The sequence below is a fragment of the Balearica regulorum genome, chromosome Z, assembly GCF_011004875.1.
Source record: "Balearica regulorum gibbericeps isolate bBalReg1 chromosome Z, bBalReg1.pri, whole genome shotgun sequence".
NCBI lineage: Eukaryota > Metazoa > Chordata > Aves > Gruiformes > Gruidae > Balearica > Balearica regulorum.
Window position 1 is genome coordinate 7,990,691 of NC_046220.1, and position 26,970 is coordinate 8,017,660.

Below are 26,970 nucleotides of genomic sequence, written 5' to 3' on the forward strand. Positions count from 1 at the left end.
AGTTTCAGACAGCTGCTTTTTCTGTCTGTCACTTCTCAAAGAACAAATTGGAGGCAAATACACCCTGTAAAAATACTCAATTTACCAGAAGGTGGTGATAGAAGACTGGGTCAAGTAATTGCTTTCAAATAACTACCTATGGTGCCAATATACTTGTAAGTCTTAGAAGTTATATCTTAGAAGTTAAATTCAAAGGAGTTGTAATTAAATCAATAATTAACTCACATAATGAAACACCTGGTATAAGGAACTGAAAATTACCATTCTCATTTTGGAAAAATTGACAAGGCCTTCCTCAGTGAAGTTTGGTGTTCCTTCTTCAATGAATGCCAGGTCCGTCAGGTACATTCCAAGGTAGGGAACGGCAGGTGGGTTGCAACTGTGAAACAAGAAATCAGCATATTTGCCTGTAGCTAAATTTAGAAACTTTTTTTTCATAATTCACACAAACTCTTTATTACTTAAAGTACTTCTAATCAATGGGTTGCATCCATTTCTAAGACAAACAGCTGCTCTAACTTCACTTGACTTGTATTTGCTCTGCCCGTGACAAATTGAATGTATTCTGTCCAGTATCTAATATTAATGGCAGATAACCTTTAGTAAAAGGTAGAATGGTAACGGGAAGGAGTGAGAGGAAGGACAGGTAAACTCTGGACTCAGAGAACACCTTCAAGCATGTTTCAATCCTCGTTCACAGACAATGCCTAAAATAGATCCTACACGCAAACTAAAAATGCACGTGGATGTGCTTGTGCATGGTTGGTGTGCTGCGGTTGTGTAAGCATCCTGCTATAGCAGGTGTACATGTGTGCGTGTGTGTGTGAGTGTGTGCATGCACATGTGGATATATACACATGTATCTATATATACACATGCACATATATACACATACATAAACATATGTATATATAGGCATGTATATACATATGTATATATGTGTGAGTGTGTGTATGTATGTACGTATATACCATTCTGTCAAAGTCTATTCAGGCCTTCTCAATAGTGAACGCAAAGAAGAAAGAGGACAACAGAAAGGCAGCAAAGATGATCTGGAAAACTGTGAATGCAGACCCTAAAGAATAGGGATTTTCTTTTCCTGGAGGGACAGGAGGAATTGGATAATGATTACTGCTTCCTTAATGCAATAATCACTGTTCCATGCTCGCTGATTCTTGCCTCACCAGAAATAGTAGCTAACTTGGTTTTCTGAAGCTCTGGCGTAAGAAAAATGCAGGGTGATGGCTGTACTGTTAATTTAGGCAGACTGCTGACTATGCTTAGCAGTGCACTTCGTTCTGGGTATTTTTTATATTATAAGGGTGCTTATAATATAAAGGTGTATGAAAGTACCTATACATATATCGTGAGTAAAAACATTTTTTAAAAAGTGATTAGCTCCCCAACAATGTTTTTAAAGTAAAAATTTACTAACTTGAACTATGTATATTTTGAAACTTTACAGCAATTATTCTTGCTTCTCTCAAGATCGTTTAAAGTAGTGGCACCACTCAATCCTGGAAAGCCTACTTCTAATTACAGAGCTTGCAAAAATACAGGTTTTCTATGCATACAGTTGGAGTCAATACAAAATTGTACAACCCTTGCCATGGGATAATTTGGATACCAAAATTACATACAGTCAAACACAATCTGCCAAATCAATTAAAGAAAAAAATACTCAAAGACTACTGTAGAAAAAAACAGGCTGTTTTCCAGGGTGGCAGACTACAGGGGGATGGAAGGGTATAGGAGATGAAATTTGACCTATTCCTACATCCCTCTCATCAGCTACTAGCCACTGTCAGAAACAAGATAAAGAAGTGAATGGATCTTTGATCTGACTAAGGTTATTCTTAAGTCTTAAATTTCTTATCTGGAGCAACAACTTTTTGGAATCTTGTTTTTGAATAAGAACTTTTATTTATAAACCTGGCTTCACGCTTATTGGAAAAGTTTATCAGTGTAAGTAAAACCCCAACAGAGAACATTCACACAGAATAATAGTTTAATTTGTTTCAGTAATTCTCTGGAGATGTTATATTTATCTATCAGGGGTACTAAATCATGGGATATTCAGCAAAACAATAATGCCAAATAGAATAAAAATAGAATTTAAAATGTTATATTAATATTATATTAATTATAAAACCTTAATCAAAGCCAATTCATCTTTAACAAGTACTATCCACTGCTAATAAGAAAACACAATTGTGTGGTGTAGAGAAGCATACTTTTTGAGCGTTTCTCTAAGATTTTTAAATCTTCCTTCCGATGATACAGTCTTCTGAAGTTTGTCCATGAGAGCTTTTGTCTAGAAAGAAAATGCATTACAAATGTCATTGCTGTTGCACATAAATGACTGGGATTAGATTTTAGAAAAGGTGTAATTCACTTAGCATCTTCACCCCATTTTCAAAGGTAATAACATAGGCATTAGCAATGTGGCTTCACTGTAGTTCCTAGTGTATTTCTGAAAATGGAGATTAGGCAGCTTTAAAGATTTTCCTTTCAGTGATGTAGAGAATATGTATCTATGCTCATATTATTAGCCTGCATATTCAGGAAAAATACACAAGTTCATTAAATTAATGGTCAGCAATCTTACATGACGATCTTCAGCTGCATTTACTGAAATTAGTGACAGAAAAGGATGTTTACTGTCTTGCAGCTTGCATTAAGCTGATTTTGCTACCAAGTTTCTGATAAAAGCTGAATATGTATTTAAAAATATATTACTGTCTTACACAAATTACTTTCAGTGGGCACCATCAGCACCTGGTTACCTCGTAAGCAAAATAAATTTGCTTTTCAGTCTATTTATGCTATAGACTTGAGACAGTATAAAGAATCGTGAGAAATTTGTCATATTTGAAATGGAACTTCCAATTAAGAGAAAGCTGTAGGCAGAATCAGACACTTTCTTTTTTTTTCTAAACAGCAGGCTGGCGAAACACTCAGATTGTTTCTAATAAGTAGTGGAGAACTGTGCAACAACATTAATCTGTTGTTTTCGGTTTTTTAATTGAGAAGTTTAAAAATCAAACAGATTTTAAACATAAAACTTTCGGAGGTAAACTCACATAACTGTTTGTACTGAAAGGATTTTCAGCATTTTTTAAATAAATGAACATAGCACCAACTATAAAGCATCTGAGAAAAAGCTGACTGGAGAAAGAAGGCAGTGCGGTCAGAATGTATACTAAGTGGATTTCATTGCTTGGGCTGCTTGAGTGCTTTGCAAAAGCTGCAGAAACATACGGAGGAAGAAATGCAATGATACAAGTCCACCTTTTGCATGTAAATTATCAACAGCTAAAAGGGCAATCTGAAATCTTCCAAGTAGCTGGAGTAAACCCTGTATCCAAATACTGCCTAACTTACAAGTGATTGACTCTCCTACTGACCTCCTTGCTCTGTTATTCCACCATACCAAAATATTAACTTTTTTTTTTTTTTTAAAATAGCAGAAAGATGAGATTCAACCAATTTCTCCAAACCATTTAAAACAGAGAACACAAAATCATAGAATCATACAACATCTCAAGTTGGAAGGGACCCATTAGGATCATTGAGTCCAACTCCCTATAAAAGACTGGATACTCTTCATCCTGGTTGGGCTTTTTTTTTTGTGTTTTATTTTTGTTATTGGCAGCCATTCTCACAGGCTCAGCCAAGCTGCTGACAGTCTCAGCAGCAAGGTAGGGGTTAAAGGGAGATATTCACAGAATCACAGAACGGCAGGAGTTGGAAGGGACCTCTGCAGATCATCTAGTCCACTAGCATCTGAACTTAGGCACCTAAATGAGAAAGAGCTCTGGTTATCTACAGTCTCTTACTGGGTAGCAAAAACCCCCAGCACCTTGAGAGGAAATGCTGATCTTTCTACTGACTTTCTCCACAGGCAGTGAAATATGGCTCCTTTTTTAGGCACCTGAGCCGACTGTATTTATAGCTAGTAATCACCTGGATGTACCTATCTGGAAATATCTAAATTAGTTTTCTCAAATATTTCAGTACTTCAGGCTCAGGTCATAGGTTTAGGCACCTGCTACTTCAACTGACATCAGTTTGTTCCAACAGATATTTAATTAATGATACCAAAAAAGGGGTAAGATAAATACAAAATACTTTGACATGAAATATCAGTACCACTTGGTGTTTCCAGCAAATAATCAGAGTATTGTAAAAGTAGAAGTATTTATGGGAGGAATCCTATCTCAACATACTCTTTTCTGAACACACTGACCAGTGAAATCTAGAAACCATACTGTAATTGTATCTTTCTTACCTGTTTGGATACTTTACTCCAAGTTTTCTTAAGTCTGTAGATTGCACTTCTGTTCAAGGCTGATGTGATTTCTAACACACCGTTATAATTGTGCATACATCGACAGATATCAGCTACTGCTACCCACTTTTCAATTGAGTTAGCCCGGGAGCTGACATCAGCATAATTCATGATTTGGGAGGCAACAAGGTTACTCATCTGACCAAACAAAGAGGAAGAAATTTAGGACATTTAAATAATTTAATCCCTTTAAACACATCATTATTTCATGAATAAGGCAGAAAAGAACTAATGCACAACAGAACTCATGGCTCTCAACAAAGCCAGAGGAAGTGTATTGAGAACAGTGTTGTAGGGAATGTTGATATGAAAAAAGGGTGAGAGATGCAGTGGGGAGTATCTCCAAGTAAACAGTAATAAAACTGATTGGGAAATGGTAAAAAGCAAAGATACAGTTTGGGATACAAAGGGCATTCATTAAACAGAACTGGTGTTATATTTTCAGTCTCTGGAGAAAATTTAGTTTCTTCTGTAAGCAACAAGGCATTGCAGTACAATTTAAAATATTCTACTCTATTAAATTGCCATTGAAATGCTGAGTACCAATTCTTGAAAACAAGAATCTTCATGCGCTTTGATTTAAGAGGTTAATCACAAAAACCTGTAACATTCACTTGCTACTAGATAAGAAGTTACACCACATTGTAAAAAAAAGAAGTATTTTGTTCCAGAGGTTATAGACAGTGTCAACAGAGTTTCTAGACAGCAATCTATATTTAAGAGTACTTACATCATTAAAATGTTGACTAGTTTTCATAATACAGGGTGTTCTCTGATTTTTATCTGCTTTCATCCAGCCCTGCCCAAGAAACTCTCTAGATATTGAGGGAAGAGAAAAAAACCAAACAGAAATGCTCTTAGTATACACAGTACAGAATCTCTGTCTGTAACTGTAGCCTAAGTGGATTTCAACTATAACTCATTTTGTTACAAGCTAGTAACACAGCTTTACAGTAATTCCAGCATTTCACTATACCATTTTTAATGCTGTCTGAAGCAGTAAATATTATAAAGATTTATTTTTCTTTTAATCCCCTCCCCCAATCCCCTCATCCTAATTTTCAGCATTGTGGTCCTATTTGAAATTGGTCTCATCAGCTTACATGGTTATATCCATGTTAAACTGTAGTACGCATGAAGCTGATTTGACACTCCCTCCTGAAAGACACAGCACTTCCATACTGTACTCACCCTTCACTAGCTCAGAGCCTTAGACCACAGATTTCTTTCCTAGCAAAGAACTCAGTCTTTCAAAACATGATCACACTATAGGGGAGTCAGAGGCAATGACAGAGACAGTCAAAGGACATTCTCCTGTTATATATGCAAACCTTTTTGTCAGTAGCATGAATTAGCGTAGTGCCTAACACTGCCATTTGGTAACTCATCCACCGTACTCACTTCAGTCACTCATAGGAGAACACTTACTCATATGGTATTCTTCGGAAAATTATGTGATCTAAAAGAGTTATTTGCTCTGCAAGCTCCATGGCCGACAAAGTCTCAAAGCACTCTGGTTTTCGACAATCTGACTGTAAAAATAAGGAGAATGCTTAATGATCTTTTTGTGCATCAAAGGACAGTTCAAAGCACAGAGTACTAAGAACTTCACATGAACTTTCAACACAGAGTTGTAATTAACTTCTTTGCTACAAAGAAATAAGAAGTAAGAAAAATTGCTAACAATGTAAGGGTAAACATCAGGCTGGAAACTCACAGGAAAACAGGGACATACCAAGTCATGAGTAAGTACGTACGTCAAGTCTGTGTATTCCATGTTACTTTCCACATAACCACTCTGCACCTAGTTCACTGCCCAAACTCTTCATCAGATTAATGCAATGCACTTACAAGATGGTGGTGATACAGTATGGAGGAGGACGGGCATTGTCAGTCAAGGCCGGCTATGGTTCTGATAGCAGCTGAGACGGCAGACACTTATAATTTCATATACATTAATATGTTTCTCTTTTTTTATCATCATGTGATTTAAATCCAAATCCTAAAGATTTGACCTGTTCACCTCTGATATAGGCTCCAAATTCTTACCTTCTCTAAACTGAAAGGTACATTTCTGATGTAAAAGAACAGTATTTCTGTCCAGAGTTGTAAAGTTGCCGTTGTGCTACCTTTATTTACTTAAAGCCACAACATTTCTATAGGAGTTTTTATGTTTAAATTTCAATATGAATGAACTTACCATCTGAATGATACCCTCTATTTTTAAATGGGTATCATCTTGATCATCCTGAGAAAGAGCCCTGAAAAATTAAGTAGAAGAACATCCTATGGTTATGAGAAAACCTTATCACAGATAGACAATCATGTTTTTCTAAAATAAATTCTAAGACTGCAGTTGAAGATGTAAAGAAAAAAAAAATCTGGTACCTAAAATCTAATGTCTTGTTTCAAGTAAAAGTGTACAAATGGTACAACATCAGAGTCACACATGGTCAAATGATCGTTATGGAGGCTTACAATCTCTGAGGTAAGAACAGCATATACTGCAGAATGGTCAATGACAATACCTGTACATATTTGCTGATTATAGTGATAAGGTTTCTACATCTATCCCACTTTGACTTCAGTGCAAAAAGTTTGGTGGACCAAGAAAAATTCCCTTTTCAAGAACTGGACTGGCGACGCAAAACCACAATACAGTAACAATAATATTTAATCAGGACATCTCTATTCTGAATAATCCCAGGAAACCTAACAGTGGAAAACTACATCTCAAGCTTTTTCACTGACTTTTAAACTACTATGCTAATGATATTTTGGGGAAATGTTTGAAAAATCACCATTTGGGAAATGAAAAGACAGCAAAATAGGCATGCATAAAAGAAGGATTCACTGGGAATTGTTCTTGTTTATTGGAACTACACTGTCTATTCAGTGTCCCACACGAAGAAATAGACAACAAACTGCTAGCAAATTTTACTTGTAGCAAGTACATAATTTGCTTTCAGCAATACAAGTGTTAATCCATGCTTCCAATTCTGCTATAGAAAACCTGTGATTATTAGGGTTATTTCAGAGTAAGGGGTCAAAAATTAACCCAGCAGAAGCAGTAAGTATTCATCAAACGCCATCTACCCTGATATAGTATCTTGGCACATAATTCTAAGATCTTATCCCTTCATTTGGAAAATACAGACTCAAAGAAACCTTGAATAGACTGGATTTATATCATACAGAAAAGAGAAGATTCAGGGTGAAAGAACAGTATGTTGGTATGTAAAAGACTGCCTACAAAGACACCAGTGATAGGGCAAAAAGTCACTGTATTCATTCGCATCAGGGGAGATTTAGTTTCAACATTAAGTTCAATTTTCCAGCTGCAAGTATAGGTGAGTATTGAAACAGGCTTTCTGCAAAAGTTGCAGAGCGCTCATCAGGTGAATTTTCAAGGAAAGTTTAGATGACCATTTTCAAAGAAGATTCAGCTCTACAGATTATTCTAGAAAGCACAGAAACTGGACCAGGTATTTTCTCATGGTGCCTCAAGTCTTTATTTTTGCACTCTGTAGTAACAGACTTTCCATGTACTGGCTGGGGAAAAGGTTAAAAGGACAGGACTGTATTGTCTGGAGACTTTAGCTATGAATGTAAGATATGGAAACTGTACTATGTGGGTGGGGAGGAAATATTAATGCTTAGTACACTAGGTTATTCTGTGGTGGGTTGCTCTTGTTTCCTTTTGGTTTGCCAAATTGGAGGACTAAGTTAAAATCAAATGCAGATACACAGAGAAAGGATCTAAGAAACTTCCTTGCCTTCATTTTCAGCCTATAAAATCCACACAAAATGCCTCTCTCTTCACAGGAGTTGGAAACATTTTATGTCTGATGGGCAACCTGTGCAAAGTCTTGAATGTCTGCTTCTTCAGGAGAACCCTAAGCTTCTTCTCCAGATAATAACTGTGTGCAGCCTTGGTAACTGTGAATAGACTGGCAATCTGTCTTTCCTGAGCAGCTTATTTTGTGCTGTATCACGTGACTGATTGACTGCAGAAAGGTATTGTTCACCGTATGACAAGAGCATGTGCTTCCTGGCAATAAAAAAAAAGAGAGGGCTTGGCCTTCTGTTCCAAGTATTCTCAGTAATCTTGTAAACTCATAATCTGAGTTCATTACATATAACTTTACATTGGCTGGACTATTCATCTTTGGTACAGAAATTATTGTATTTGCTTAATACAAAATGAAATAGGAAACATGAGATTCTTAAAAGGTTGAAAATAGTTAACTTCTCCCCATCTTTCTTCCTGATACTCTCTAACATGACGTCTGATATTTTATGTAGACTTCCAATCCCTCATTCTGAAGAAGTGACTGCTGCTTTTTCTCTAACACAGTGGTCTCATGACGTAAATTCTCCTTTTATTCATAAATGCTTTATGTTTAAATGTGCAGAGGACAACACATCTCTAGACTGGATAAAGGTACTTTTTGATAGCATCAACAGCAGCTTCCACTTCATTCTGCACTGTTGTCAGTACTGGGATAGCTAGTTTCAACATAGGCCTAGGAAGATATGTTGAGCGGATCAGTTCTGCTTGGGCAGTTCCCATTGCACACCTTGGAGAGCCTTCTGGAAGCTGGGTAAGAAGCGTATGTCCATATGAGAAGAGTTATGAGAGAACGCAAAGGTAAGGAGAGATTCTGCTAGACTGTTTAACAGTATCCCTCTCAGGGAGGACTGAATGGGGCGATATGTCCATCATTATCCTTACAAATGAAGGAAATAAATATATAAGAAATAACTTTCTTAGAGTGAGCAGCTAAGATTAGACCTCTCTCACATTTAACTTATTCTTTATATTTGACTACTCCAAATATTAAAATAATTTTCTAGTGGGAAATATTAACGTGTCTCCTCATTCCTTTGCAGTAAATAAAGTATTTTTAAAATATTTTAAAAGCTAGTGTAAGTTATAGAGCCTGAAATATATTGTCTGGTGAATTCATACAAGGCAGAAAATTGGTCATCCATCAAATTTTGGCCTTTGCATATCCCTGGATTTAATTTACATTTATTCTGAGGAAGAAGAAGGAATTGTTTCTTGAACCACTTTTTTTTTTTTTTCTCCAGATAGGTCTATTTGTCAAACTTATTCACTATTGTTCAGTTTGAACTTTACACCTTCCTGCTTCACCATCAATGAAATTTTACCTAGATTTCAGGGGTTAGTAAATAAGGCTGACAAAATCTCAAGCAAAACATACTTCAGCAGGTTTGCCTAGCTTTCATAACAGATATTGAATAAAAAGGTTTTTTACCCTGCAGAGAAATTCTGTCAGTCATTCAACAAAAATCTCATCATGCAAGAAATACCAGCTGTTCTGTGTGATGACTCAAGAAGGCACGAATCAGCTCAGTATTTCTCATAAACACTTTCCTTGTCATTCATATTCTATTCAGAGTCTTTCCCAGAACTGACCATAATATCTTTGCAATAAAAACCAACTTTTCCTCCTCCTCTAATCTCTGCTAACAAACGGACTGATTTTCCAAGAAATTTATATGCACATATGTGCACATACACTCAAAGGCTGGGTCAGTTTGTAAAAAGAGACATTTTTACCCAAAATCTTTCAAGGAGACAGCCCATGGAATATACCCATACCTAGGCTCAGAAAGCATGAACTTTCTTTCATGAGTGTTTGAACATTGAATTTATGATATGAAATACTTCATTAGCTGTCTACAGTTTGTTTCATGGTTAGGTGCTTCAGTTAGACACAGTGGGTGCCACTAAGGAATTTTTTCTAAGTCAATGCAGAGAGGAAATCCCTTCCCCCGTCCTTACAACCTATAGACAGTTCAAGGAACTTAAGAAATAATTTTATTCCATTACAGGCCTTCTCTTAACATTCAGAACATTGACTGTAATCTGTCATGTTGGCAAATGATAGAAAATATGTAATCTGATGCAGAAAAAAAGAAAAATATTATGAGAGATACACTGGCGCAGAATACAGTGCCTCTTCACAATGTCTCGGTGCAGTATTGGAGCGTTTGCTTAAAGCTTAGCAGTTCTTGGTCAAGGGGAACATAGGCTTGGTTGTCCCTATTACAATAAATAGTGATCTTCAGAGACAAGGATTGAGACAACTCTATGGGAAAAGCATGTTCAATGTTTGCTTTGACTTATTTCCACAACCAGTCATGGCACCACGGGAGGCATCACGCAAGAATGTCAAGAAAAGAACCATTTCCATGTCACCATGTCCTCTTTTTGCACCAGAAGCAGTATCTTTGTTTTTAGTGCACAAAAACTTTGTCATTCATATTCTACTCAGAGTCTTCTTCTGGCACTAGAAACCTGGTTGCCAACTAGGTTGAATTGTATTGTCAGATAGGATGCAGTCATGCTGATATTTTCTCTTTTGTTTCTGTTGATTTCTCATTCTTCATGAAATCACTTCCAGAATTGAGCAAGGACCTTTACAACCTGCCAGAAAAGCTAAACTCTCCTGACAGAAACTATTCCTCAGCTTTATGTTCTGAATTATTAAAAAGTTAAGTTTTCAAAGAACAGTCTGGAGCTGGTTCTGCCTCTGAATCCTCTACCAAGCTGAGAAGTGGAGGACCAGAGAGACTCCTGCTTACTGTCCCAATAGCTGAGATGGTTCCTGAGGCAGCCAAAGCATGTGTTCACAGGCCTCCATGGGACACATGGTCGCTGCTTACGACCAGTAAATCGATCAGTCTTTTTAAAGCTTATAAATATTCCTCATGTGCAATAAAAATTAAGGAATGTGCACCCCTGTGTCATTGTCACAGATCTGCAGTTACACATAAACAACTCCATTCACCTGTGGATTCTTTCTTAAATCCTGTAATTTCCTCTTCTCAGTTAACTATGTAGCCTTGCTGAGAATATATCTTTGGAAGTAACTACGGTGCTTTTTGAAACCACTCTTAATTACCAGACAACCCATTTTCCTGAGGTGATTTAAAAACCAGACCTCATCCTTTCAGCGAAAGCATGAGATATATGACACATTTGTGCATTTCATCCCACCTGAATGATTTTTTTTGTCCAAAATCAGAATTGCTCCGACACACTCTTTCTCACAAGGCTCCTGAAGCAGTTCTCATTCCTGGAGACTTAATTTTTTCCTTACCAGCTAACTGTTAACAAATTTGACATGCCTGGCAAATAACTGCCTCCTGTGTGGCTGGAGAACAAGCCCAAAAACTTCAGGTTACAGTTCTCCTCTGTGTAAGACCTGGGGACAGTTCATTTTATGCAATAACATTTTTAACTTGGAAACTATATCCTGATGTCCTGTTGACTGCAGCTCAACTACAGTTTAAATTACAAAAGTTGTATTTATGCAACAGACTCTATCTGAAAGTTTAGTTATGCAACAACTTTGATTTGAAAGTTTATGGGCCGTTTGTGTATATAATAAACACATGGATAGGACACAGGAGTAATTTCAGCTGCTACTGAAATATGGTTGCTACAGAAAACATAGCAGTTTTCTGAACCCTTGGGGCAGTAATACTGTGTCACTGATGCTGACTGGACTTAGTGTTGAAATAGTATTGAAATTGAATTGAAATTGAATTAGCTTCGAAATATTTGACAGATGTGTCCAGCATGCATATACATTAGCAGCATTGCCAGTCTTGAAAAGCACTAAGGGATTTTTGGTAACCAATGTTAGCCATTGCTTAAATTTCATGCCTTGTTTTGAAGGAAAGTGGGACATCCATGCAGCATTCAGTCAAAGGGAATAGTCCTGCACGCTGAGCCATCAATGGCTTTTTCCAGTGCTAGTTTGTGCAATGTAACCAAGTATTTATGATTCTGTATGACCACAACTATAATCAAATTATGTTGTTTGAAAAATATGGCAGGATTAGGGTTTATAGCTGCAAACCCTGAAGAAAGATGGTTTGGCTGAGGACCACATCTCAGGAAATCTTCATTCTCTACTTGTTTCCAACAGAAAATCCCACTGAGAACTTGGACAGGTCATTTTACCCATGCTTTACTTGCCTGCTTGTAAAGCGCCACAATACTTTCCAGAAATACTGTGAGTATAATGACTATGAAAGAAGGATTTTAAAAAATGCAATCTGTTTCTACAAAATATTTTAAATTAGTTGATTTTTAATTAACTTTTAGTTCTATTTCTGTGCACACATTTTTTCATTTTTACTAGAATTTTACTTTGGAGTATTGTTTTATTTCTACTAGTCATTCCTTTTGCTTCCCTCCCCCTCAATTTCTCAATTTTTAAAAATTTTACTTTTTCAGAATTTTCACTTCTTCCAGAATTTAACTTTTCTTTTCTTTTTTCTTTTTTTTTTTCCCCGCGAAAGAAATGTATACTGTGCTCAGATACCAAAGTAATAAGTGCTAGAAGGAAAGAGAGGACAAACAATACCTACCATTTCATGGAACAGCAGTAAAAGAATGCAAATGGGGGGGCAACTTACAGTTTACACATAATTACTAAGGTCCCATGTTTTGATGCAACAGCTAATGGCATTGGCTATTTGGAAACTGGATACAGGAAATTGCTAACAAACTTATATATTACAAACCTATAAATCTATTCCATTACTCTGCCAGGAACAGCCAATCCTATTTTCTTAAGAAGCAAAAGGTCTTAAGATAATTTTTCCCACTGTGAGCAATCTGATAGAACCTTTGCTGTCACACACATTATTAAACCTCATTATCCTAATCTTTTTTGCTTTTCTTGCTTGCTGTTTCTTCCAAGGTAATACAGGAAACAAGTTTACTATTTTTATGTTGAATACCAGTACATGCAGTTTAATTTAAAAGGAGGTTTATTTTTATTTATGTAAAAATTAAGTAGGATCCCATTGGCATGAAGTGCTTTTTTTAAGAACTTATCTTTGTTTCTTATCCTTTGTTCGACTTTCTTCCCTCCAGGTGAACTACTTTCCCCTCATTCTTCTGACATTTTTTTTCATGTAATTGTCTGATAGGGAAACCTGTCAAATAGCCTTAGAAAATTCAGACACACTGCATTTATTGCACTCTTATAGGCTTTCCAGCAGAATACTTACAAAAATACTAACAAAGCACATATTAGATTTTTCTGTTGTTTTTTCATTGTATCTTAACAACAGCCTAGTCTTTCAATGTTTACTGCTGCTTAGTAATGCAGCACAATTTACATGAAAATCAGTTACTATAAAATACTCACACTCAGTAGACAAAATTATTTTCATTGATAAATGCTTACAAAATTTGTCTCTTTGGCATGACTAGACACTCAACTCTGTAATACCAACCCTAAGTAACAAAATAAAGTGTTCTAACCCTAATTTAAAGAGTCCTGGTTATGCAGAAGCTTAAAGGTCTTTTATTTCATGGCACTAATTAAACAAGAATTCCTTTCTGTAAGCTACCCGAAGAACTTTGGACTTGGGTGTCAACACAAAGGAAGGTGCAAGCATGGTCTTGTTAGAATGTCATGACATGTTAGGCTATCACCAGCCTCTCATGCACTTAGCAGATAACTCCTATCTCATTATTGAGATAGTTGTTCCTCAAGGTATTATAGTGAGTGGTTTGCTGCTTTACTAGGAAGCATTTTTTCCTGCTGGGATGGTATTTTTATGAATGAAACTTAAACCACAATAGCTAATAAACCAGTAATCCTTCAAAATTAAATACTCTGGAGAAAAACAAAACCCTGTGAATTCTATGATACATAATCCCCTATTTCACATGCTACAGTTAACATACTAAATTATTAGAAATGTATTTACCTCAGTATATTTGCAGTAGCTTTCCTTTCTTGTGGCAGGAGGTCAGGGTCTCTCAAAACTTCTTCCAGCAAATTGAACACATTCCCTTTCAGCTCACTGTTCATCTCAAAATCCTACAAAGGAAAACAATTTTACTTCCTTTTGCTTTAACAATGTTGATCAAATAACTGAAAGGATACACTTTTGTGAGTTTTGCATTTTCATTTTTGTTTGTTTGTTTGTTTGTTGTGCTATTAGATTAGAAACTATTTAGAAAACTTGGAAAGCTGTTGTAGTGAACAGGTTACAAAAGTGGGAGCCCAAAAGGCTGTCATTTATCTGCTTTTCTGACCTTTGTCTTCTGTGTAGTAATGGGCAAATCACTTAACCTTTCTCTTCTAAAGCAAGAATTGCATCTCACCAAAAATGCCACCCACAAAATGCCTTATTCTGTCTTCTCCTATAAAAGCAGAAAAACAGTTTAATTGCAATACCGAGACCACTGCCTAGTGAGGCTGGACACTTTTTTCACTGTTTTCTCAAGTTTCTCTGTTTATCTGCCTCCCACTCTGGTATTTCTTATCTCATACTCACTCTTTTGGAAAGGCCTGCTTTTTGTTCCATGTTGTGGAGTACTCAACCTAATAAGCTCAATAAATCAGACTAGTGCTCTCTGGCACTGCACTTAAGAGCTTCAGCATTGTAATTATTTCTAAGGTAGACTGATATCTGACAGGAAACCCCAACAACCTGTCGATCTCTGATACTGGAGAAAATGGAAGAATAGAACAATGTACGAACTTTAAGATGGGAACTTATAGGAGTAGACTCCAAAAAAGCTTTTATTGAGCTCAAAGTTAGCATTTCAATAAGAAAACTAAACCCAAACCCTTCAGTCATCTAGTGCATCACAGATCTTCCTTGATAACCCACAGTTACTTGCAAGCACGACCATGTTTTTTAAGACTAGGTTGGACGAGGCTTTGGGCAACGTGGTCTAGTGGAGGCTGTCCCTGCCTGCAGCAGGGGGGTTGGAACTAGATGATCTTTAAGGTCCCCTCCTAACCCAAACCATTCTGTGATTCTATGACTCTATGTTTATGGCAAGCCCCTGCTTGTTTCCATGGGAAGGGAAGCCACAAATTTATTGAAACTGGGAAATGTTAATTTTCCCAAAGAATCAGCTACAACCCTCTCTGTTACGACAGGCTCCTAAATTCACAGGATTTCTGGAGATACACGTCTCTGAGAAGAACCACCCCTAGTGAAGACATATGTCCTCACATCACGTTTCACTTGAGGGGAAACTGGAGCACCAGAGTGCACCCAAAGTCACAAAGGAAGGTGATGCTTAGTTTGGAAAAGGGATGAAATACTTAAGATGAGGAGGAGGATGCATGTTCATTAAACGAAGTGGTGTCACAGCCACACTTAGAGCACTTTTTGAGAAAGTTTATTGCTCAAAATGTCAGTGCTCAGAAATACCCTGCTGTCGCCCACCAGCAATGTCCTGGGTATTTCCCTCCTGTTACAAGCATCCCTTTGTACCCTTCAAGAGTCTTCTCAACTTGGCCAGAGCTAATCCATGTTTTGAAAACAGTTAATACCTGTGTCTTAAGTTTTTTGTGATGTTTGTCCATATTAGAGGATGTTGCATAACAGGAACCTGCGCAGTATTAGACTTTGAACGGTTACATATGCCTCAAAAACTAACAAAAAATAGTTCTGTGTACAGCATTGCATTTGTTTTATAAAATAATTTTTCTGTAGCCATTGTCCAAAATGCCTCCTTTAGGAACTGTTTTAGCCTGTTTGCAAAAGTAGACAGAGATGATTATTTATTTAGGGTATGAAAATGGGACTAATCACTGAAAGCATGAGGAATGTAACTAAACTACATGAAAGTACTGTTCACTCCAGTGATTTTTAAAAGAAAACCATTTGAAGTATGAAACTATCAAAATTTAGCTGAAGGAGAAGCCTTGAGTCTGCACAAGCTTAAGCAACCAACATAATTAATAATAGTACTGTCTGTCCTATAGGTTGATGATGGACATTCTATAAAAGAAGCTGGGTATCTTTGCTAGTCATGCTGCAAAAATACCGTCAATGAACAGAGAACATATCCAAGAACTGACAAATCATTTAGCATGTTGGGTAAAATTCTCACCTGCCACTGTAAATGGGCAAATCTCAACAACATGATCAGCTTTTTATCTCCAAGTATGTTTTTCAAACCATAATTGGTTGATTATTTTCATTACAGGATGATTTTTCTCAGGAAGTCTTGCTTTATTGCAACTGAATTTATCACAAAAAAAGTCTGTATTTTAAAAGTTATTTAATTTGTGAATCAGGATGGGGAAGCCTCACCTATGAATATCAGACCCAGCAAAACAGAAGTGCTCCCAGTTTTGCATGTTCACAAACTAATTCCTATAAGTAATGAGAATAAATACATTGTACATTAACAGCAAAACATGTTTGTTGAGTAATCTCTGCAAGACAGTAGTCCTGGAATCGCTGGAAAAACTCATACTGTTGGCAAGCTACATGAACACTTAGTTCCTAGGGTCAGAGCTATCTACCACTTCAGTTACACTGGCTTTGGAAGGAACTTTATGGTGGACAAATCCATTTCTCTAACCTCAGAAAAAAAGAGAAATCCTAGACCCTTTATCAGCATAGCCAGCCCAAACAATCCTGGATGATAGGAACTGATTAGGGATTAGAGACAGAGCATGCATTGGTTTCTGCGACTCCTTCAGTCCCTGCTGCTGTCACCTCTACGCCAGCCTGACCACAACTAGATGTCACTTCACAGCACAGTCCTCCCACAGCACAGATCCTATGTCCATGTAGTTTCTGCAGCTGTTGTCTTACTGCCCACAATCTCTTTCTTTGTGCCTGGAGGTATTCCAGCAGCTGCAGGTATGCCAGCTGTTTCTTATAATGTGAGGAGAAAAAAAACCTGAAAAAATGAAAACAGGTGGGATTGAGAAGAAAACTGGAGAGCTAATCTATTTTTCCACTGAAGTTCATGATCTGGGGGGTACTGAGATACCTGTGTGATAAGGAATGTATAAAAAATCTAGGGAAATTATTGCACTTAAACGTGTAGACGTACTTAACTCTACATAATTTTAGACTACTTTGTTGACATTGTTATCTGTTGTATCACCTGCTAACACATTTCACTATTTCTTCCTGCTGTTGGAAGGACTTGCAAAAAGACCCTGCCACCATCCTCAGCAGTGAGGGCTGGCAAGCCTGAGTAAACCCACTATACCGGTTTACATTTAAATGGCTGCATGTTTTAGACTACCCCAATGTTCAAAGAGACTTTTAGTTGAGATTTACATATCACAGAAGGAATACAGTCAGTCAGACAAAAAACATTCAATTTTCCAGCAGGCAGATTTCAATCTGACAGTGGTCTAATCCTTCATGAGAGGACACATACCTCTAATATATTTTAGAGTCCACGGTAGCCTAAAGATTTGTGGGTCTTATTCAGATTTTAATTTGACTTAAGCAGAGAAATTAACTAAGATATCCAAACAAAATTTAAACTTTTATTTTTAAGTCCATTACTGTCAGTAATGGGAAAAGATATTTCTTCCCTGTTATTTAATATTTATACTGCAAAACCACTTACGAAATGTGCAGATATAGAAAAAATGACAGCTGATGAGTTAAGTAGGAGGTCTGCCCTGAAGTCACCTAGGATAAGAATAGGATGTATGAAGTTCCCAACCAATCAAAAGCATCATGCACCATGTTCAGCACAACTTAATGAAGTTTCTAGCAGTAGAAGACTGCAGCAACAGAGAGAAGTGTATTAATTTTGCTGTCACCCACATGCACTATGAAAGCAAAAGCCTCCTTTGTAACTACAGAGCACCAAAGTCAGCATGACTACATTTTAAGTAGACTCATAACCAGCCTGTTCATCTCTACCATGCACAGGATTAGACAGCAATGTTCTCTTTATAAAGTGCACGCACATTCCCTTGCCAGGAGGAGCTAGGAAAGCTGTGCTGCAGTATGAGAAGTGCTTCAGAAGCAACCTATTCCAGCTGAGTTAAAAAAAAAAAAAAAAAAAAAGGATGATGGATTTGGAATCTTGGAATCACTGGCCAGAAGAAAGACTGCAGCAGAGGCAGCAGAAAGCTATGCTGGTGAGGTATAACTAGAAATATGCAGATTTACTATCGGTAATATAATTTTCAAGTTTTGACATGGGCTCAGTGAAATCCCAAAGCTTTTCCTCCCCATTTCTTTAAATCTTCTTAAGGGAGAGGAAACATTCTTCATTTAAACAATGTGAGGAAACATTGAATAACCTAGACAAATAAAAGGGAGCTAAAACCTGAGAACCTAATTTATATTTGAGTACACCAGTGATAAGGACTACAGAAAACACCAGAAAGAGAGAAGGAAGAGGAAGGAGAGGAGAGGGGAAGGAATTGTGCATGGAGAAACCACAAAGAAATTCTAGAGGGAACCCTTTCACAGAGTTGCATCATCCAACTTCAACATAACCCTACATGCTTCATGTAAAAATAATCTCACCTAAGTTCAGCTCTGAAACTACAGCCAACTTTTCAACTCCTCAGGCACCTGCTTACAAGGCAAAAAAGCCAACTGGCAGGCTGGCTTTGGCACCCTGTGATTGCAATGTGAAAGGGAGGAGGAGGAGTACTAGTCGTCAGGATAAATGTAGCACTACTCCCTCGTGAGAGTCTTCGCTCAATGCATTTGGACTCATTTTATTAGTTTCTCTCTCTTTTTAATTCTAATTTTTTTCTGACATGGTATTATGCTCTGAGGAGACCTGAGAATGGAAAGTTCTCCAGATGCTCTGGCCAGCATTGGTGGAACGTGCCATCCACCTGAACATCACGCTCTGAGCTGGAAGGGCTTGTCACGGATGGGGGGATGTCTCTAGCCAGCTGACTGAGAGTGCCTCCCAGGCTGGAAGCCTTTTTTTAAGCAGGGAAGGAAGGGAGCTGACTGCTTTCCAATTCAGGTTCCCAGTCTTGGCAAGCACAGCCCACGGTCTTTCCACAGATGCTCCCAGATGTGGCTGAAGTTATCAGTACAAGCAAGAAGATTCGATGCACTGAATTTTTTTCCTAGCCACTTCTCTTCATCTTGTGACTAATGACATAGTGAGAATTTTTCAATCTGTAAACCACAAATAAGAGAAACTGAAGAGGGATGTGTTCCATGGAAACAGGGAGAAGTAGAGAAGAGAAACATAGGGAAAGAACAAGTGGTCACATTTCTAAAACACAAGGTGAAGTAACCAGAGAGATACCAAGTAAGAAAAAACCTTGGGCAAAGACAGAAATTGGTGGGACTTTCGCATAATAGCTGGAGATGGGAAAATTTTAATAGGCATCTCAAAGAGAAAATGTCCTGAGGGAGAAGAAGGAAGAGTTAAATTAGTGAAGGGAGAAGAAAAATCTAATGAAGGATTAAAAATGCCAGATGTGAAAGGGAGGGAAACCTGCATTTAAAGCTAGAGTGAGGGTTTTGGATGTCTCTATAAGTATCCGTACAAACTGGAGATACTGTGTGCAGAATCATTGTCCTGTGTCCCCAACTGCAGCAGCAAACTGAAAATAGCAGATGGGCACAGACACTGAGAAAGACTACCATTGCTACTGGCTATAACTGATTACTTCAAAGTGATGGGCTAATGATAAAATCCTGCTGGGAACCCAGTATTGGAGACCTCCAGGAGAGGAGAGAGATCTACTGAAAGACTGTTACAAGGAATTTGGAGTATTTTTGATAGATGGCATTTGCCCTACACTTTTAATGTATCTGCTCTCATGCCAAAGCGTAAACAGACAGTTATCTCAATGGCATCTTATATACAGCAGATCAAACTTTATCAGAGTTAACTGAAGTCCTCTATAACAATATTTAATTTTCCAGCAGAAAAGAACACTTCAACTATCACATACAATTGTGCTGAGGGAAATGTTTATAAATTAACCTGCAATAAAACATTTACACACGTGGAAGGCAGAGTTATTATAACTGGCAAAATTCATCCCTGAACTTGAAGTAAACCTGGCTCACTTCAAGAAGCAAGCAAAGGGCAAGAACTTTGGATTCCAGTTAGTTTCAAATGCAAAGAGACAGTCATCATTTGGGGAAGAGTGCCAGTCCTGATTCTACAGTATCAGCATTAGCCTGTCACTCCTGATGGAATATAATCAGGTTAAAAGAACAAGCTATGTTAATAGCATGACTGAGTAATTCTCAGCACATACAAGACAAACCTCTCCTTATCCAAGCACTGTGTAACCTTGTAGTAAAAAGAAACCTTGAAAGAAGAATCTAGCCCCTATGTATTGTCAGATTAAAGTGTTCAGGACAGATGAGAAATGTGACAACCCTGCCTCTAAGTCTTGGGTTCTAGTATGTTCAAGAGCTTTGCAGAAAGACCTCAGTGAAGAAGGACCTGTCAGGCTCCAGCAGAAGTGGGTGCAGAGTACCGCTAATTAGTTTGACTGACTGCAAGCTTGGCTACTGTTCTGGGGGTGACTCACGTTCCCTGAAGGGTCATGGGATAGGAAACCCTTACACTTCTGTGATGTTTGGACAGAGCATAGCAACAATTAAGTGCATTACTATTCAATGCATAATGGTATTCTGCAAAGGGTATAAGTTTATGCAAACTGGATTTCTTCACTAAGGGACCAACAGCATGCTGGAAGGCTCACTCGGGGTTCCCTTGCTTTGCCTCTCTCTGGAGCGACGTCTCTATTTCTGCAGTTTACAATTCGTATCATGACATCTGTTTATTTCAGAAAGAACCTCAGAAACTTCTTTGCTGTTTCAAGGCGGAGGCCACGGATCCTAGGGGTTTATTTGAAATATAGTTAAAATACAGCTCATCTTGCTATCATGCAGTAAGTGCGGTTTAAGTGTGATTTGTTCACATTTCTGCAATAAACCTACTGTAACTTTGCCAGGCATCATATTCATTACTTTCTGCCCTTAAACGCGAGCCAAGTGGGGCTTGGAATAAAGGAATTTTTATCTTATTTTTTTGCCAATGTACAAAACGGAATTGGCCAATTCATGTGCACTGAAACGATTTTTAACTAACTGAAATCATCTTTGCTTGGACAATTCTCTGCATACAGGTGTCCTCCATTATCCCTAAGTGCTTTCAATAACTCCATCTTTCTGTTGAAAATCCAACACAGCTTTGTCAGTATGAGCAAGAAAATGACTTGCAGTAGATTATTTCACAGCTGGAGCAAGACAGGCATCAAGCATGGTATCATGACCTATACTCTCAAAATTCAAGCCTTGATCTTCTCTCCAGATCTTGTGGTAACTTCATAACTCACTGACACTGTCTGGAAGCCATCTAGGTTGTGAGAGAGTTAAGATTTGCCAATTCATTCCAGCTGAGATCTGCAAAGAAGCCAACAGGAACAAGCACCCAGCTGTCCTTCAAAACTGGGAAGTCTGGAGAAGCCAGCCTCTCTTTCTTCATCAGCAGATGCAAAAGCTTTCCCCTTGGACAAGCTCCATTTCAATATGCTTGCCACAGAAGCAGGAAAACTTTGATTTTGTACCATGAAGGGTTTAGGTAAAAGACATGAAAGTATTGTTAAACAAAGACAATGAGGCTGCAAAATCTCACTCAGATAATGAAAATCATACAAAGACTTTCTCCTATTGGCTCCCTTTTTCCCTTCCTATTTTTCCATCTCTACAGGAGTCAGTGGGAGTTTTATCCTTGGAAGCCCTTTCTGTTCCCATCAATGCTCTTGTCTTCACAATGACTGTCTGCCTCATCATATGTGTTTTTATTGTTTACAACGGGAGAATCCTATGCTGTTCCTCTCAATTACATTTCAAAAATGAAATGTAAACATGAACATTCTGCTGTTATTTTGAGCAAAAAGAAAGCTTTGTTGGGTTGTAGGTGGCTGAATGAAAATGACAGAGAACAATAGGGGAAAAAAGAGGATGGATGTGGAACAAAAAGTACAAAAATGTAAATAAAAAAACCTGGAAAACCTGGAAAGCCATCTTTCACACTGTGCTGCCTTTGGCTGATGAGCAATAGAGGTTTGATTCCTCTTGCTCAGTGTGGTAAAAACAAAGCGTGTATGTCACATCCTGTGACGAAGTTTTTTCCCAAATTTTTATCTGTGCCTTGGGACATTAATTAGTTCCTTCTGTGCTCCTGAAAGGGCTGCAGATCTGGCATTATCACTATATATTTACTTGGAATTTAAGTGAGGCTCCTACAGTGTGTGACCCAAGTTTTAAAACTAATGAATCCTTTTTCTAAGCATCATTTAGTATGATTTCAAGATTAAAAAGAAATGCTTTATGAAAGCACATCCTCACTGAATAGATCAAATCGTTCATTTTAATGGATTCTGTTTTCTGGCCATGGACAAGTTTATACATGAAATACTGTTCACACTCAGATAAATTTTAAAAAGCACATGTTTTAAACAAAAAACAACCCTGAAATATCCACAACTCTGGTTTTGACAAAGTTGCAAGATACTGTAGAAAGCTAATTCATTCCATAGCCCAGCAGAGGAAAGACCCTACAAACCCCGGCCAAGGATTTGCTAGAAAAAAGTGAAGAAATACAAGGCTGTGAACCATTTGTTTTAATAATTCCTCTATCCCTTGGTTCACGCTCTAACCCCGACCCACATTATTATACACTTAAGAGCAGCACATTAAAGCAAGCCAAAGGGATCCAGAGGAAGGGATGGAGGGCAGGTTATAACTAAGTGGGATGATATATGTAAGAGCACTTTCAATAGATGGTTGTATATTAGTCTCTTTAAATTGCACACATTTCTGAACGCAGTCCGCACATTCCTGTGTGAATGTGCAGCAGTGTGCTCTGGGCACTAGAACACTGTAAATCAGTACAATAATTTAGGCAGACAAATAACTTGCTGAGAATTGACTGTCACTGGTGGATCAGAGAGCACCAGAACAGAGTCAGTTATGCTGCAGGGTTACTCACATGCCACAACAGTAAGCATGTCTGTAGTGGCATCTCACACCCTAAAAAGAAAACTAAAGAAAGCCTCACAGTTTACCCATCTAATATTTTTGCTTTTCTTTGCAGCTAGTATTAAGGAAATGGCACTTTGGCAGAAAAAAATGTGCACAGTAGGTCACCTTTTATAGTGGTGCAGGCTAGTAATGACTGCAAGGACCTCAGGCACATCACAAGAACAGTCTACCAGACAGTGGGAGAAGCCTCTCCCACAGAGGACAGAAATTGCCTGTTTGGTGTTGTGAGTTTTTGCAGCAAAAGCAAATTCAAAGCCAAGTGGAGAGAAAATAGTATCAGCAAAGTGTACTGAATCGGATGTTTACCTTTGCGAATATCAACTTACTTTGTTAACTTTTTTCTTTTTTTTTAAATAAAATAAAACCTGTCCTTGGCTGCTGCTGAAAGTGAAGGATATCTCAAATGCACTAAGTGGCCAGAGAATGATGCAAATACCTTAAAATGTAATAAAGTTTTTGGCAGGCCTGTTGATCTCATAGAATTTTAATGCTTACATTGTTTTGTCATTTTGGAAATCTAATAAGCATTTCTTCACTAGACACTGGTGGCAAAGGGTTCTCTGGTTTGCAGTTTGTGTTGTTATTGTAGAATAAGGCTCTGAGCTACTGCTTTCCCAGGACTATACATCCTTACTGCCAACATTTCATACTATTCGGCCAGACAGTAATTCCTCACTTGCCTTCTTTAAAAGAGTCCTGTCCCATATTTTTTTGGCAGAAACTAGTCAGTCATTTCTGGTTTGCTGAGGTCTTCTCTCCTTTCTCTCTCCCTAGTCTCACAAGTAAACCACACAAAAAGCTGATTACATGCTCTGTTGCTGTAGCATTCATTACTTTTTATGCCAAAGCCCTCACATTTTAAAATATTTGCTATACTGGAATACTGGATTAAGAGAGCTAGAGAATTAAAATCTGCCACCCTTGCCATAGAAAAAATAAAAGGCAGTGAGAAACCAGGGAGCACAGGTAATAGCTTCCACTTTGAAAATGCAGAGTGTTGAATTTTTCCTTATTAACTTTGTCTTCTTAATTACCTTTGTTCTCTTAATATTTTTTTAAAGAATACTAATTGCAAACATTATGTAAAAGTATGTGCAAAAGTATATTTTTGATTAATTGCTACAATGACAAAGCTTGCACTCTTCACAGTTACTTTCTGTTTATGATAGAAAATCATCACAACTCAGTCAGGATCAGCTCTGAAACTTAAACTTCAGTCTAACTAGTTGTAGATAGTTGCTTAATGTAGACAAGGGTCTGATGACTCCTAACATTTTCGCATTCACATTAATTAAGCATCTTTCAATTAGCATAGAGGGTCAACTCAACTCATAGCAATTACCTAATAGTAACTGTGGCAGGGACACAGTAAGTATGTATGGTACACTACCATAACACAGAACAGTAATAACAGAATTCTGTTGTTCCCATGACAGCTCAAGATTTTGCCATGCAATAATTTTTATTTAACAGGTAGTCAGAAAGAACTTGGTGTACATAGGTTTTTTTCCAGTAACTCAAAATGTTTAATCATTCCCATTATCAAGAGAGGTTTTATTAATCTCTTCTGGACTGTTCAGCGTTTCAAACACAACCAATTTTCCCACTTATGCATTTCTTACTGACTTCATTCTCCAGCAAAATTAACCTCTATGAAAATTAAGCCCATTACATGGAAAAAAGGTAATTGAGTTTGACATAGGACAGTTTGACATTGCTGCAGCTAGCTGTGCATTAAACCATTTTTAGATAAGTGTTCTTGATTATTAGCTTGCAGGGACAAAGCACTCTGTAATTGCCGTGAAGTACCATCTATCCAAGGTGTACAAAAAATCTTTCATTTGCTTCCAAAGTGCTCTCATTCTTTCTCTTTCCTTTCCTCTTTCTTTCTTTCTTTCCCTCCTCCCTTTTTTCCCTCCATCCCTCTTTCTCTCCTTCTCTCCTCTGTTTCTTTCAATAATTTTCCTGGTAGGCTTCTACATGCATGCCAAAATCTTCCAACATTTGTCTCACCTGGCAGGTTAAAGGACATGGCTATCTATGGAATTCTACTAGCTGCTCAGACTTCTTTTTCTTCCCCTCCCTCTGCCAACACAGTGTTATGATTATGTATCAGACCCACAGTCCTGTCATGGTTGCAGAGGGATCAACATGGAGGACTGATGCCTCTTTCCATATAGCCTTCACAACAAACAAACAAACAAATAAATAACTGGATGCAAGTACAAATATTTTAACCCATTCAGTCAAAGTAACCAAACCAAGCTGCCTGTGGCATGAACACTGACAATCTGAAAGATTAATCCAACCTGCTCATTATATCATAGAATCATAGAATCTATGGTTGGAAGGGACCTCAAAGCCCATCTAGTTCCAACCCCCTGCCATGGGCAGGGACACCCTCCACTAGCCCAGGTTGACTGCAACAGTAAAACACTCACCCAGTGTTAGCGGGAATAATGTTGTAACTGGGTATTTTCAGGAGAGCTTTGCAAGGCTAGGTGAAGGATTCGTCACTTGCTTAACAGTGTGTTTTTACAAGCTAATCTTCCATATGATAATTACAGCACTGACTCTGTGGGCTGTTTGACGTCCACTACACTATAGGGCAGAACTGCCTAAAAATGTTTTGTAAGGAGAACATAGACATGTTACAGATGGAGAGAAGAGTGCAACAAGACAATACCTGAGAATGCTTGGAGACCCAGTGGCGCAAGACATTCAGGACGCGATTGGTGGCTGCTCTACGTATTATGAACTCTTTGTCACATATGCGTTCAAAGTTGTTAAATCCTGTGTGGAAAAAAACCACACATTGGAGTTAATGGAGGTAGCAAAAATTCAAATATGGTATGAATAACTTCAGTAAACTGAAAAGTCATAGAACATTCATGTATAATAAAAGGAAAGACACCTATATAGACTTTCAAAAACGACCATTTAGACTGCTGAAATTCTGCAAGTTCAGAAGAATACAACCTTGCCGATCATAACTAATACAGACATCTACTTGGGTCAACATTCAGCTTTAGAAAGATTAAGAACATTTGCCTGTGTCATTAACATCATGGTCTCGCTTGGTGTAGGGAAGAAAATAACAGGCCCAGACCAAAAATGTACAGGGCCTGTAATCAAAAGGATTACAGAAGGAAAATGAGTATGATTAAGAAAAGGGAAAGTGGTGAATTTCAGAAGTCGTAAAGAAAGTGGGGGAGGATACCAGTTTATACACAGAGGAGAAGAAGGTCAACACAAGAAATGTTCCTTCCTAAAAGCAGTATTGTACTGGCTCTGCTAGTCAACAGAGAACGTTCAAATAAGCTGCTTGGTTTTTTACCACTAGGGTGACAAGAAAGTGGGAAGGTATACAGAAAACACATTTACAACCCCAGCTGCCTGAAAACAAAGATTTGCCAAATGCAGCATTTCATTCTGCTGTAGCTGTATCATAAATACAATCTGTATAATAAAATAATTGCATTATTTTATAATAATAAAATGATGACATTAAACCTTATTTTTTAAAAAAATTGGTAACTCCGAAGATACACTTGAGAAGATTGTATTTTTCTAATTTTTTTTAGACTTGATCTTACACCATGCTGTCTTCCATTTCACTCAGTGCAGAGCCCAGGGAACAACTGGAACAACTGGCAACACCCTTCCACGTGACCAGTATTTTACTATTTTTTTTGCATAAAAGTTGTTCTAAAGCCCGTGTATTATTATAAACAGCAAAGGCAGATTAAACGTCTGTTTATTAGGTGAGAAACCCATTGGAG

At 37.7% G+C, this 26,970-nt stretch overlaps 1 protein-coding gene across 4 annotated transcripts in view; it reads right to left on the bottom strand.

The window, feature by feature from the left end:
* Positions 1-26,970, bottom strand: part of RASGRF2 (Ras protein specific guanine nucleotide releasing factor 2) — a 133,662-nt gene that overhangs the window by 6,035 nt on the left and 100,657 nt on the right. For all 4 annotated transcript variants that reach the window (XM_075740233.1, XM_075740230.1, XM_075740232.1 and 1 more), the window contains exons 18-25: positions 25,875-25,981; positions 14,120-14,232; positions 6,552-6,612; positions 5,780-5,883; positions 5,082-5,166; positions 4,292-4,489; positions 2,235-2,314; positions 262-379 (exon numbers count right to left, since the gene is read on the bottom strand). In XM_075740233.1, the coding sequence (XP_075596348.1) occupies positions 262-379; positions 2,235-2,314; positions 4,292-4,489; positions 5,082-5,166; positions 5,780-5,883; positions 6,552-6,612; positions 14,120-14,232; positions 25,875-25,981 (866 nt within the window). The remainder of the gene's footprint in view (positions 1-261; positions 380-2,234; positions 2,315-4,291; positions 4,490-5,081; positions 5,167-5,779; positions 5,884-6,551; positions 6,613-14,119; positions 14,233-25,874; positions 25,982-26,970) is intronic.